This window comes from Catharus ustulatus, chromosome 7 (assembly GCF_009819885.2).
Source record: "Catharus ustulatus isolate bCatUst1 chromosome 7, bCatUst1.pri.v2, whole genome shotgun sequence".
In the NCBI taxonomy this organism is placed as follows: Eukaryota; Metazoa; Chordata; class Aves; order Passeriformes; family Turdidae; genus Catharus; species Catharus ustulatus.
The window spans coordinates 35,985,652-35,997,757 of record NC_046227.1 but is presented as its reverse complement, the minus strand read 5'-3'; the positions used below and the strand labels follow the sequence as shown (position 1 = coordinate 35,997,757).

The 12,106-nt window shown below is 39.9% G+C and overlaps 1 protein-coding gene across 1 annotated transcript in view; it reads right to left on the bottom strand.

The window, feature by feature from the left end:
• The window catches only part of ARHGAP15 (Rho GTPase activating protein 15), a 321,465-nt gene that overhangs the window by 18,395 nt on the left and 290,964 nt on the right, over positions 1 to 12,106 (bottom strand). The window contains exon 13 of the mRNA XM_033064260.2: positions 4,860 to 4,965. Within this exon, the coding sequence (XP_032920151.1) occupies positions 4,860 to 4,965 (106 nt within the window). The remainder of the gene's footprint in view (positions 1 to 4,859; positions 4,966 to 12,106) is intronic.

Sequence of the window (12,106 nt, the reverse complement as noted above, 5' to 3'; positions counted from 1 at the left end):
GAGGTTTGAGGTGGGAGGACTGTTTCTCCCTGCCATTTGGCAAGGTTGGATATTTTTTTCCTGTTCATACACCTATGAACTTGGGGGAAGTTGTTTGGTTTTTTTTTGTCAAAACAGCAGCTGAAGATGAATACCTATGACTTTTGTTAGATAATATATTAATATTGGTGGGTTTGTCTTGTATATATAGTTCTATCCTTGATGAGGAGCATATTTCCAATGAAATCAATGTAAACAATTAGCAGTAAGAATGAAGGATTTGAGCAGAGGGGGAAGACAATCAGGAAGAAAATCATCATTCTCCCTCTGAAAGGGCAGAAAGCCTGGATGGCATCTGAAAATTACTTTCCACGCTATGTAGAGTATGGGAAAAATGGAGCAAAATAAATGGAGTTTCTTGGATTCAAAGGTGAATTAAAACAAATCAGCTCCTGCCTGGACAAGCCAGCCAGATAGGGCACATTAACAGATCCACGTGATAAACCAAGAGGCAACTGCAGAGCTCCCCAGACAACTTGCCTGAAGTGCCTGCCAAGGAGGCAGATGCTGCTGCTGGAAGAATATCTTCCACAGTTGGGCATCTGGGTTCCGCGCTTTCCACGTAAGGGAGAGGGATGGGAGCTGGCCCCTGCCTTCCCCTTTAATTATTGCAGCATCCCTTTTATAGTTTTGTAAATAACACGCATTATCCTGCCTTTGTGCAGGGAAATCAGGAGCAAGGAGAGGGGTTTTTGTCTCGCACATCCCCTTGCAGGGATGGGCAGAGCCAGAGCGGAGCTTGGCTGCCCTGCGCTCCAGCCTGGTCAGATGTGACACAGCTCGGGTCTGGGACTCGCAGAGCAGCCTTGTGGTGGCACGGAGCTCAACCTAATAAGCAGAGCAGGCTGAGATTCATTAATTTAACATTAATAAGCACAGCTTATGAGCTCAGGCACAGTGCTGTGTAAGGCAGGCACACAGCTTCTGGAGGAGAGCAGCGTCCGCCCTCGCCAGCTCCGAGCGCAGTGCTCAGCGCCCAGCCAGGGTGTTCCTCCTCCCTGCTGCATTTTGCACGAGGGAAAAAAGAGAAGTCTTGTGGTCACTTTGGAGAAGCTTCTATGCAAATAAAAAACCCCCTCCAGGTTTCTAGATTATGTTGCTGGTTTATGCTGGGGCTTTAAGTTGTTTAAATTTCTCGTGCCTCGGTTTCCCAATGGGTGTGTAGCAGCTTCCTCAAGGTGCTATGGTGAAAACAGGTCATTAAATACTACAGAGAGTGAAATTCTTCTGCCTAACTTGTATTACAATTCTGTGAGTAAATTATTGGGTACATATAGTGGTTTCTCAGATGGGGATTTGTTCTGCTCAGTTCATATTTGTGCAGAGAGTTAAGACAATATTTCTGCATCATTTGTTGTGTGCACCCAAGAAAAGGGACCAGAAAGGTACATCAGTTTTATCTGGTAGCTGTGATTATCTCACAGGCAGTAAAAGTCACATGTAAGTAAGGAAGAGGAAAGAGAAGGGACCTGTGGAACTGGTGTATGGGGCTGTAAAGAGCAAGTGAATATTCTCTAAACATGTTCAAGTAGAACAGGCTGTATTCTGTAGCCCTTTATTCAGGAAAATCTCTACTCAGGTTGGGTTTTTGTTGTTTCTTTCCTGTGTAAAGTCTATTGTTTGGTTTGCTCATCTTTGGGAAGAAGCATGAATAGCCTAATAGTAGTTGTGCTCAATTATTTCCAGCATGAGTCATAACAGAATGATTCCTTATGGAATTAGACTGACAAGAGCTATGTGATAGATCTGTTCAGCCCCATATTTTGTCTATTCTGCTTTCAAGTAGAAGAGATTTCATAGAAAGATGAACAGGGACGTCAGTGGGTTGTGGTTTTTCCTATCAAACACAAAAAATCTTGAAAGAACAGGTACTGCAGCCCCAAGCTTTGCTTTTAATCCACCTCCTGTGGGCTGCATGCACTGCACTGTGACTTCTTGCAGCTTCAGAGAGCTTGGTTTAAGAGAGATATATGGCACAGGTGTTAATCCCTGCTGCCAGGCCTTTCTCACAGACTCTCTCATCACCTGCTTTGTCTGGGTTTCTAAGGAGGACCCTTCTGAAGTGCATTTCTCATTGTTATTTCTGCTTGATCTGGGCCTGCTCCTGCAGACTGGGATGCTGCAGAATGGACTAGGATAAGGCAAAGGTTGGATTCTCGTGCTGAGTGCCAGTGAGACAGATGCTCTCATGTGCTGTATAGAAGTCACAGGCTCAAACAGCCCCATGGTCCAGGTCTGTATAGCCCTGTTCTGTCTGACAGGAAAGAAAGGAGTAGGAGAAGGGCAGGAGGAAGAGGGGAATGCCAAGGAAACAGCATAACTGTAATCCCTCATCTTCTCCCCATCAGAACCCCAGTCAAACCCTGGGCAAGAGCAACCATCTCAACCAAAAAATATAGAAAGTGCAGTAACATGCCTCAAATAAAGCCAGTCTAGTTATTTTTCTGACTAACCAGAAAGTGTTGAAACTCCTGTGACTTGCCCTGGGAAAGGCTTGTGATAAAGGGGGTGGTGCAAGTCCATGCTGAGGGACACTGACACTCCTCCTCTGAAGAGCGTCCTCAAAATTAATATAACTGTACATTTTGTAATCTCTGTAAACTATTTGTGCTTGCTAGACTGATTCAAACAAATGCACATTGGCTATATTTGCTTAATATTAGCATCACATCGTTACTGGAAATGTAACTACACTACTTCATTCTTATTTACGGAACCATGAGATCATTCAGACTGACCCCTGTCTTTAGCATCAACAAGTTCAAGAGAACACATATGTTTTATTTGTTTGGGGGATTTTTTGTGCTTTCAATATCTATTCTACTGTTGCTTCCATATCAACAGTGCAAAGCTTGTGGAATAGCCCTATCTTTTCCTGAGGATGTGTTTGAAGCTGAGAAGAAGATTGACCTTCTTCAGAGAGACTCAGACAATTGCTACCATAATGCTTAAACCCCCAAATGGCTCCACTGTCACATCTTCCTGCCTTTCATCACTCTGTGCCACTGTGTCACCTCAGTGTACCTCTACATTATGAACTACTGGCATTTTATTTCCTCTATTTTAGCAGTTTTATATTTCCTTTCATTTTCTTTTCTCCAAAAAAAACCACCAGTGTTGGTCCAGTTTTGCCAGTTATTCTACACATCCACTGCAGGAAACAATTGCTGTCCCAAATAGATTATGCTCTAAAAAGCCAAGGCAGACAAAGGAAGTATTATCATCATTTTGTAAACAAGGAACCAAGGCACAGGGAGATTAAATGATTTACCCAAGGTCACCCAGAACATCCGGTCAAAGCCAAGAACTGAACCCACGTCTCCTGAGTCTCAATCAAGTGATTTAACTATGAGATCAAAGACTTATTGTCTATACCTGATATCTCTCCCCTAAGACATGGCAACAAAACTTTTCCAGGTTAAGATCAATGCCACACAGAGTGCAGTAAATTTTGTATATGGCATATCTGTGCTGACAGCGTGTACCCACTCCTTGCACTCATGTTCTTCCCAGGAAATAATTTCCCTTATTATTCTTCCATTGCCAGTAATAAATTATCATCCTTCTCTAGATAACCTGCTGAAGGGGAGAATGTGTGCACACAGTACATCAAACGAGCACACAGAAAACTGTTTTTCTGCAAGGCCAAACTCAGTCATTTTATGGACTGCTTAAAATCCTTCCATGCTTAATGAAATGGGGACATTCCCACAACTATATGGACTTTATTTTGCCATTTCAGCTGGAAACTGAAAAGCAAGATAAAGGATCTACATCTCTTACATGCACATGCCAAGAAATGATCACTATAAAGGCATCATTCATTATAAGCTCAGAGTAGTCTTTGATTTGGAGCCTTTATCACTCCCTCACTGGGGTCAGTATATCATTCCTGGGATGAAATACTCCTCTGTGCCTCGATGGGGCCCAGATCCTGATGTCCCTTCAGTTTTAGGGGTAGATTGGCTGAAAAGTGACTGTAGAAAATAGCACGGGTGGTGCCAACAGCAGGGAGGAGCAGGGTCACAGGACCCTCCCTTCACACATCCCTACCCTGAGGCTTCCCTGGTTATTCTGCAGGTCAAACAGCTGCAGTGGGTGTCTGAGCGAGCCATGTGAGCTATGTACAGTTTTGGTGTTAGTGCCATGAAGCTCAAGAAGAAAACCTGAAGTGAACATGACACCCTGGGTTGATTTTTTGGGTCACCAGCTCTTGTGAACACAGCTCAGTGGACGTGGAAACCACAGGGGAATGAGGAGGGGCAACCTCACAGGGTTGTTTTCTGCCTCTCAGCAATATCAGGAGAGCAAAGAGGCGCTTCCAAATATCTCCTCAGCATTTCTTAGGTTCTCTGTGTTGTCACAAACTCCTTGTGAGGGACAAGAGCCCTCACTGTGTTGTCAAGAGTGAGGTTGTTTCTGACCTCAACATAGCACAAGAACAGTACAGGTCATTTAACAGCAGCGTTGAAAACATGACAATCCAAAAGGTTATTCCTGGAGAAATTCAATCAAACTGGGTGAATGCAATCTGGAACATGTTGCATTTGCCCAATTCAATGCACCTGTAACATGGTAATCCCAATGTTTTTGACCGCATTGAAGGAAACAGAATTGTCTTGCTTTCAACTCAAGTTAAAATTTACTTAGACATCCTTGTGCAGGAATATGATATACATAGATACATAAATTATGCTTAGTTTTGCCAAAGAATGCAATTATCTTTGGTATTTTGGATGACACTTTCAATAGGATTAGGACACCACCGATTCCTTTTTAAAAAATTATTTCAAAAATATCAGTGCCACGGTTCTACTTACTTCTGTAGATGTTCAAAAAGGATTTTCATTGTGTCATAGTTGGGTCTAGGGAGCTGTTTTACCAGGTTCCTTATGGCTTTGATGCGAGCGGCGTTGTCCTGGATTTCTAAGGGAAAAAAAAGAAAATAATAACTTGAGTGCCACAGTAGGACATTGATTTGCACAGTGTTGGTACCTTACAGGAAAAGTCATCATGAATACATGCTTAAAAACAGAATATTTCATACTTCCTTTCACCTTAACAGAGAAAAAAAAAAAAAACCTTGCAAAGATTAAAAATTCTCAGTTAATCTTAAGAAAGCATTTTCTGGTTCACAGAAAAATATATTTTTTTTTATTTTTAAACTTTTATTAGACTGGTAGACTGCCTTCCTTAGATAAAATACCTCCAAGAAGTAAGAGACACATTTTAAATGCAATTATCCTTTGGAATTGTCCAGTGGTGTAGCTTCTGTGATAGATGCACTTTGTAGCTAATCCTTGTTGTCCTTTTTTATTCATCGTAATTAAATCCAGTATATATTATGAATCTCTGTCTTTAACATCCCATCATATTTGGAGATATGAAATTTGCTATTGTTTTTAGTAGTTCATTCTTGTGAAAAAATATTTTGAAAAACTAATCCACTGTAGCTATTTTATACCTATAACATCCCACAACTGGAATTTCTGCAGGAAAAAACCCTGTTTTTCAAACTTAAAATTAGTAATAAAGAATGCAGCACTTAGGGCTTTAATCTCTCCTTTGGGGTGATAAGAACAATTCTACCATTTCTGTTAAGGTATACCTTCCTGTTCTACCATGATTCATAGTTATGTGGAAAAGGTTTGGCTGATATTTTCATCGATTTGTCTAAGATGTTGCAACTAAAGCAAAGTCATGTACAACTGTGCTTTCATTTAGGAACAGATTAGATAAGGTACCAGTAGGTCTGACGTAGGGAAAACATCTTGCATGTTACATGCCCTAGATAACCTGAGAACACTTTTCTGATCTTATCATCTATGATTTAATTATCACCTATCATTCTTCGTATATGTTCCTCTTTAATATTCATATTACCCTAGCACTCAGAGATCTCAATCAGGATTAAATCCCAGTTGCAGTAGGTGCTGCATAAGCATACGTGGTGATTAGTGACTTGATTTAAAGGTTTCACCAAAAAAAAAGTTTCAAGCTAAAATTTTCCTGCAATCAAGCTTAATTTAAAAATTAAAATTAGTAGGATAATATTCCTTCCTCAGCATGTGTTGCTAATTCCTGTTGAGATTACTACTTCATACCCACAGATATAGATACTTATATTGAAATTGTTTTTAATTTTAACAGTCATGTAGACATGGAAGACAAAGAGCTAAAGGTAGGCAGTGCATAGATATAAGTTTCCAGTAAAAAACAAACAAACAAACAAACTTTCTTATGGACTTATTTTTTAGGAAGTCAAGCAATTGACATTAGTGATAATAAAATTAAACACAAATGAAGAGCACACTTTCTGTGTGTTTCTCTCTTGTTTTGGTTTGACTTCCAGAAAACCTTAACTTCTGAGCAGCACATCCTCCCCGGCCTTGTACCATAGTCATCCCGTGATGTTTTCTGCCACAAACCATTACTACCGCTTAATTCTGCTCTGTGGGTGAACTGCGTGGAACCAGGTCTGAAGCTACAAATGCAAATGATATGAAATTTGCAGAAGTTAATTTGTTATAGGAAGGGGGTGAAAATTTTCTGAGTTTTTTATTTGTGCTACTTGGTGTGCATGAAAAAATGACAGAATCATTTGGTTTCAAAAAGTCCTCCGAGATCATCGAGTCCAACCTTTATGACAGCACTGCCAAGTCTACACCAAACCATGTCCTGAGTGCCACATCCACGTGCCTTTTAAATCCCTCCAGGGATGGAGACTCACCCACTGCTCTGGGTAGCCTGTTCCAATGGTTAGCAACCCCTTTAATGAAGGAATTTTTCCTAATCCTCAACCTAAACCTCTCCTGGCACTACCTAAGGCATTCCCTTTCAATTTGTGACTTTTTACCTGGGAGAAGAGACCAACCTCTACCCTGCCACAACCTCCTGTCAGCTTGTTGCAGAGAGGGACCAAGGTCCCTCCTGAGCCTCCTTTTCTCCAGGCTAAACACATCCAGCATCCTCACTGCTCCTCATTAGAGCCCCAGACCCTTCCCAGCTCCACTGTCCTTCTCTGGACATGCTGTGACATGACATGACATGACATGACACACTAGGATCTCACTAGTTTAGTTTAATTTGTATTTATACTGGGGCTGCTGTGCCTCTCCTGCAACTTCACAGATAAAGTTTCTCAAGCAGTTTAATTTTTAATTCTGTGGGGTTTTTTGTTGGTTTTTGTTGTTGTTGTTGTTTTGTTTGGGTATTTTTTGTTTGTTTGTTCGTTTGTTTTTGGGGTTTTCTTGGGTTTTTTTCTGTTTGTTTTGGGGGGGTTGGGGGTTTTTTTGTTTTTTGTTTTTTGGGGTATTTTGGCTTTTTTTTTGGTTTTTTTTCCCTGAGAATTCAATGGATGTGAGTGGAACTGAGGCACTGAGGCAGGGACAAGCTCAGTGGAAGGAAGGGCTCACTCTTTGTCTGCTGCAGAACATTCTCAAGGAAGTGTTGTACAGCAAAACTTTATCGTGTTCTCTTGACGGAAGTGTCCCTGCTCTGTGTTGATTAACACAGATACCAGATAGGGAACCACATCCCTGCACCCTCTGCTGCTCACAGAGCCTGCAATCCTTTGTGAGGTGCATTTGTAAAAGAGATAAAATACCCCTCCCCCCCAATATTAATTTATTAAAAAACCATATATTGAGAGAATGGCCAGGGTAGAAAGCTTTGTTTTATTTTACCAAAGTCATCAGTGTTGGAACATAGGGGATATTTTGGTAGGCAATAAAGCACAAAATCCATAGAATTTTTGTATAAAATTATGTTGTGCATCGGTCTATTTGTTAATTGTTAGTCTATTGTAAAAGAAGAAAAAACAGGCAACATGTGGTAACTTTAGTCAGCATTTCTGAACTGGGAATGATAAACACCTCTGCCTGGCTCTGGCATTTATCAGTACTGAGATATTATTACCACATAGAGTCACAGCATGGTTACTGTTATCATCAAAAAAAAAGAGCCAGCTAATCTTAATGGTTTGTAAAGCCGTTACCTGCACTGGTCTGACATTTATCATGATCATTTTACCACATGAGTCCTACATTGCAAAGGTATTTTATCTGGAAGGGACATCACTATGAATTATTATTTGCAGCTAGGTAGAAAATTGTATGTTGTAGATACCTTTTCTCATTATAAATCACAGTCACATTTCACCATTTCCCACACAAAGCTGCTGAGCCCAGGCTTTTTGCTGTAACACTTAGTCTTGCTCCCTTTTATAGTTCCATGAAAATATTGGGTATTTTTTCATTAAAATGGTTGATATAGGTGGGTTTTTTTAAAATGCTCTATACACGCTTGATTTTTCTCTAGTATAAAAGAATTTGTTTTTCCACTTGAGAAGCTGAAGAGGATAAACTGTTCATTTTTTTTATTAAAGCTTACTCTCGCTTCAGTTTTCGTGGCTGGGCTTGTCTTTACTCTTGACCTTGTTGATGGAATATTTAACAGATCAGATGCAAGATCTTATGTTTCATTTGCAATACCTATGTATTTGCTTTATTTCTGTAATGCCTTCAGTTTCACATTCTTACAAATTTTTCTCTTTCAGATCTCTCAGTAGAAAGATTTTTATTTTTATTTATTTTTTATTTTTAGATTTTTCTCTTTATCTTGCACAAGTGGAGGGAGGGAATCCTTAAACATGGGTTTTTACGAATAGGTGGGGACAAAGTTATTCCCCTTCCTTGTGCTGTATCATGAAACCCAGCAGTGCTGGGTGAAAAGGAAGGAAAACACTCTGAGCAGCTGTTAAATTCTCCAGCTAAGTCTAGAAAATTAAGCAGAGCAGTTGTGACAAAAAGAAACATTTTTTTTTTCTTTTTTCAATTACATTCTTTTAATTGTCAGAATTGGTGAAAATCTGAGGGGAAAGAACCATTTTGGAAAGTTAGACTCTCTTTTCCCCATGAAAATTTTGGAAGGGAACATCATCATAATCACATATATCAAATAAAGAATGAGAGGAGGGCTAATCCTCTTAGCATTTTAGGGGGAAATTTTGGGAGACGCAGGGGATAATTTCAGCAGATCAGGATACTCTGAAGTGAATCACAGATGGTTTTGCCGTGTAAAAGAATCATAGAAAATATATTTAGAATTTGGGTTACTGTCTTTAAAAATAGGGCTGGCTCCCTTTAGCAGAGCAAAACCGTGGGGATGCTCTCTTGTTTATATCTAAATGAAGAATGCATTGAAAAAAAAAAAAAGCCTCTTACTATTATATAAGCCCTTTTGTAAATGAGCTTGGGATAAACATTTGGGCACAGAAGAAAACATGACGTGTCTGTAACATTAACAGTGGCTGAGTAAAAATGAATGAAGAAAGTAACCTTTAGCACTCGTGTCCATAAAGAATACTTAAGCAAATCCCACAGAATCTTTCTTTTAATCATTAATTTTAAATGGACATAGATGTTTACAACAAGCCACTTTGTTTCAGAACAGGAAGTCCAGGGTTTATCTCCAATAACTCACGTTGGCTAGGAAGGGATGGATGTCTCTAACCTGACATGCATTCATTATTTTGTAAGGTACCGGGGTCTGACCCGTGACCCTCCTCAGACCTGCTGCATTATTCATGTCTGATTTACTTTGTATAGTTTTACTATAGCACCCATTTCCCTTTTTCCAGACATTTTGGTGGCTTGTGCATTTTTAATATTGAATGGCAGTTATGCTCCACATTAATGCCTAATTTTATCACAAGCCATGGTTTCTTTTTATGCTTTTGAGCCTCACGGCTGAACTGCTGAAAAAACCCCAGTGATTTATGATCCTGCATAAAAAATCAAACTATTGATCTGCCACCTTTTGTTGTTGTTGGCTTTTTAGGCATGGTTTTCCCTGATTGTCTTGCAGGCTCTTCTCACCTTGTTCTGTGTTTTTGGATAAGATTTCTGCTGTGGTTAAAACGTCACACACTGTTGCTACAGCAAAATCTGCCTGCCAAGAGTTTTTCCAACAATTCTCAACTGATTCGGCTGCCGAGAGAAAGACGGGTGTTGTCTGGGGCTTTCTTTCCTGGTTTTTTTTGTTTTGTTTTTTTGTGGTTTTTTGGGGGGTTGTTTATTTCATTCCTTTTATTTATTTATTTATGTTAAAAAAATCAGAACGGGGTGGTTTAGGTGGGTTTTTGAGTGCTAATGAAATTGTGAGACTTACGGCGCTGGCTACAGCCAGCCGGAGTGTGGGCAGACGCTCTGTGAGCTTCCCCACTGTGCTGCTGTGCAAGCATCCCCGCTGTTATGTTTGCTATAGTTTTAATGTCTGTGAAAAATTCCTGATGCAACTAAATTATGTTCTGCCCTCTTGTTTGTATAAATAAACACCCGACTTAGCCAATTCATCTCGCTCTTGCCCATTTTAGAAGCTTGCTCTGTCACACAATGCTTAACCCCAGTCCTTGGTGGATTTGGTGTTATCAGGGAATGAAAACTTGCTTAAAAGAGAGTGCTCTGTTAGCTTAATTTTTTATTCTTTTTTTCCAGACACATCAACTGCCCAAATTCTGCTTTTGTTTGGTAAATCTTCATATTCTGCAGGGCATGATGGCTAAGATACACAGGTTTCAATGTTTTAATACATAAATCACTAATTCCTACCACATTTAATGTCAGGATATTTTAATGTTACTGCATGCAACATAAACATCCCAATTTTAATCACTCGCAGTACACTGTGGCAATCCTCTATTACAGATCTATTGTAAAATATTTTCTTGTTTTTAAAAGAAAAAAAATCTATATGAAGTGTTGAAACTAACTAATATTAGCTATAAAGAAAATAAGCAATTTGTGATCTGAATTGATTTACTTTTTATTCATGCCTCAGAATTAGTTGTTGCAAAAGAAAATGAGAATTGTGTGAAACCACTCTATCTGGGAAATTGATAAATTTATCCTGTGTAATATAAAGTGGAATTTGCAATGAATATTCATACAACTTTTGTGATCCACTAGCAAGACCCAACACAATGAGTTTGCAACTCACTCCCATTTAACAAAAATATATGTGGAATTAATGGGAAGAAACAGCACTTAGAAAAGTTAAACTTTAATGCATCGAACTCCAGGTGCCAGAGTTTGAGGGAAATAACCAATAATAGTCATTTTTTACATATTTGATGGGACTGATTATGCAATGTGCAACTCTAAATGGCTTATAGCACATTGTAGCATGGTTCCATCCCATTGGCTACAGTAGGGTGCAGGCAGATGGATGACAGTGACAAGGAGAGAAGTGCTTTTGCTTAGCCGTGCGTTAAGATGCCATCCAGAAGCTCTGTGCACTGCAGACACTTCATTAGGATGCCAGGATAATGGTAAACTACCACTCAGAGTGACACCCCATTTCCTGCTTACTGAGCTCTCCAACCTCGGCAGATGTCAACAATCTCACAGTGCTACAGAGCAGACCTAACTTTCCAGGCACTTTGACTCCAATTTTTTTCCCTTAACAGTGCCATACATTACATGCAATATGTAACAGCAAGTACCAAACAGAAAACAAAATTTGCTGCCCTAATTATAACAAAGCAGCATCTGACTTAGGTACTGCATGCCCAGCGTACATACAACCAGTTAGGCAGCAGCGGAGAGGAATGAACCTTGTCAGTTAATTTTGGGGGTTAATTAGACTTAGGGCTTTGCTAAAGGATAGTCTGATCCAGACTGAAATGATTGTGTTTCACCTCTAAGTTCTACCATGCACAGGGAAAATGTGCTGAGCTCTTTTCCTGGTTTTTCATACACTGCGAGGGCCTCGTGCGGGGTTTTCTGAGCAGAAAGAGCAGACTTGAGCATCTGGACAGGGTGATATTTTCTCTGCAAATGCACAACTCGAGGCCGTAACGCACCTCCCCAACAGCAGTTAAAGCCAGCAGAGAGGCTGCGCTGCGATGCTTGACCTGCACTCCTTTCCAAACACAAATAGTTGCTCACACTTCCAAAAAAATGTTTTCAAAGGCAAAACCAGCACGCATCCCTTAAATCTCTAATTTAACTGAATTTCTTGAACCTATCGGTGTGTGATTATACATGTCTTTAAAATCAGGAATATT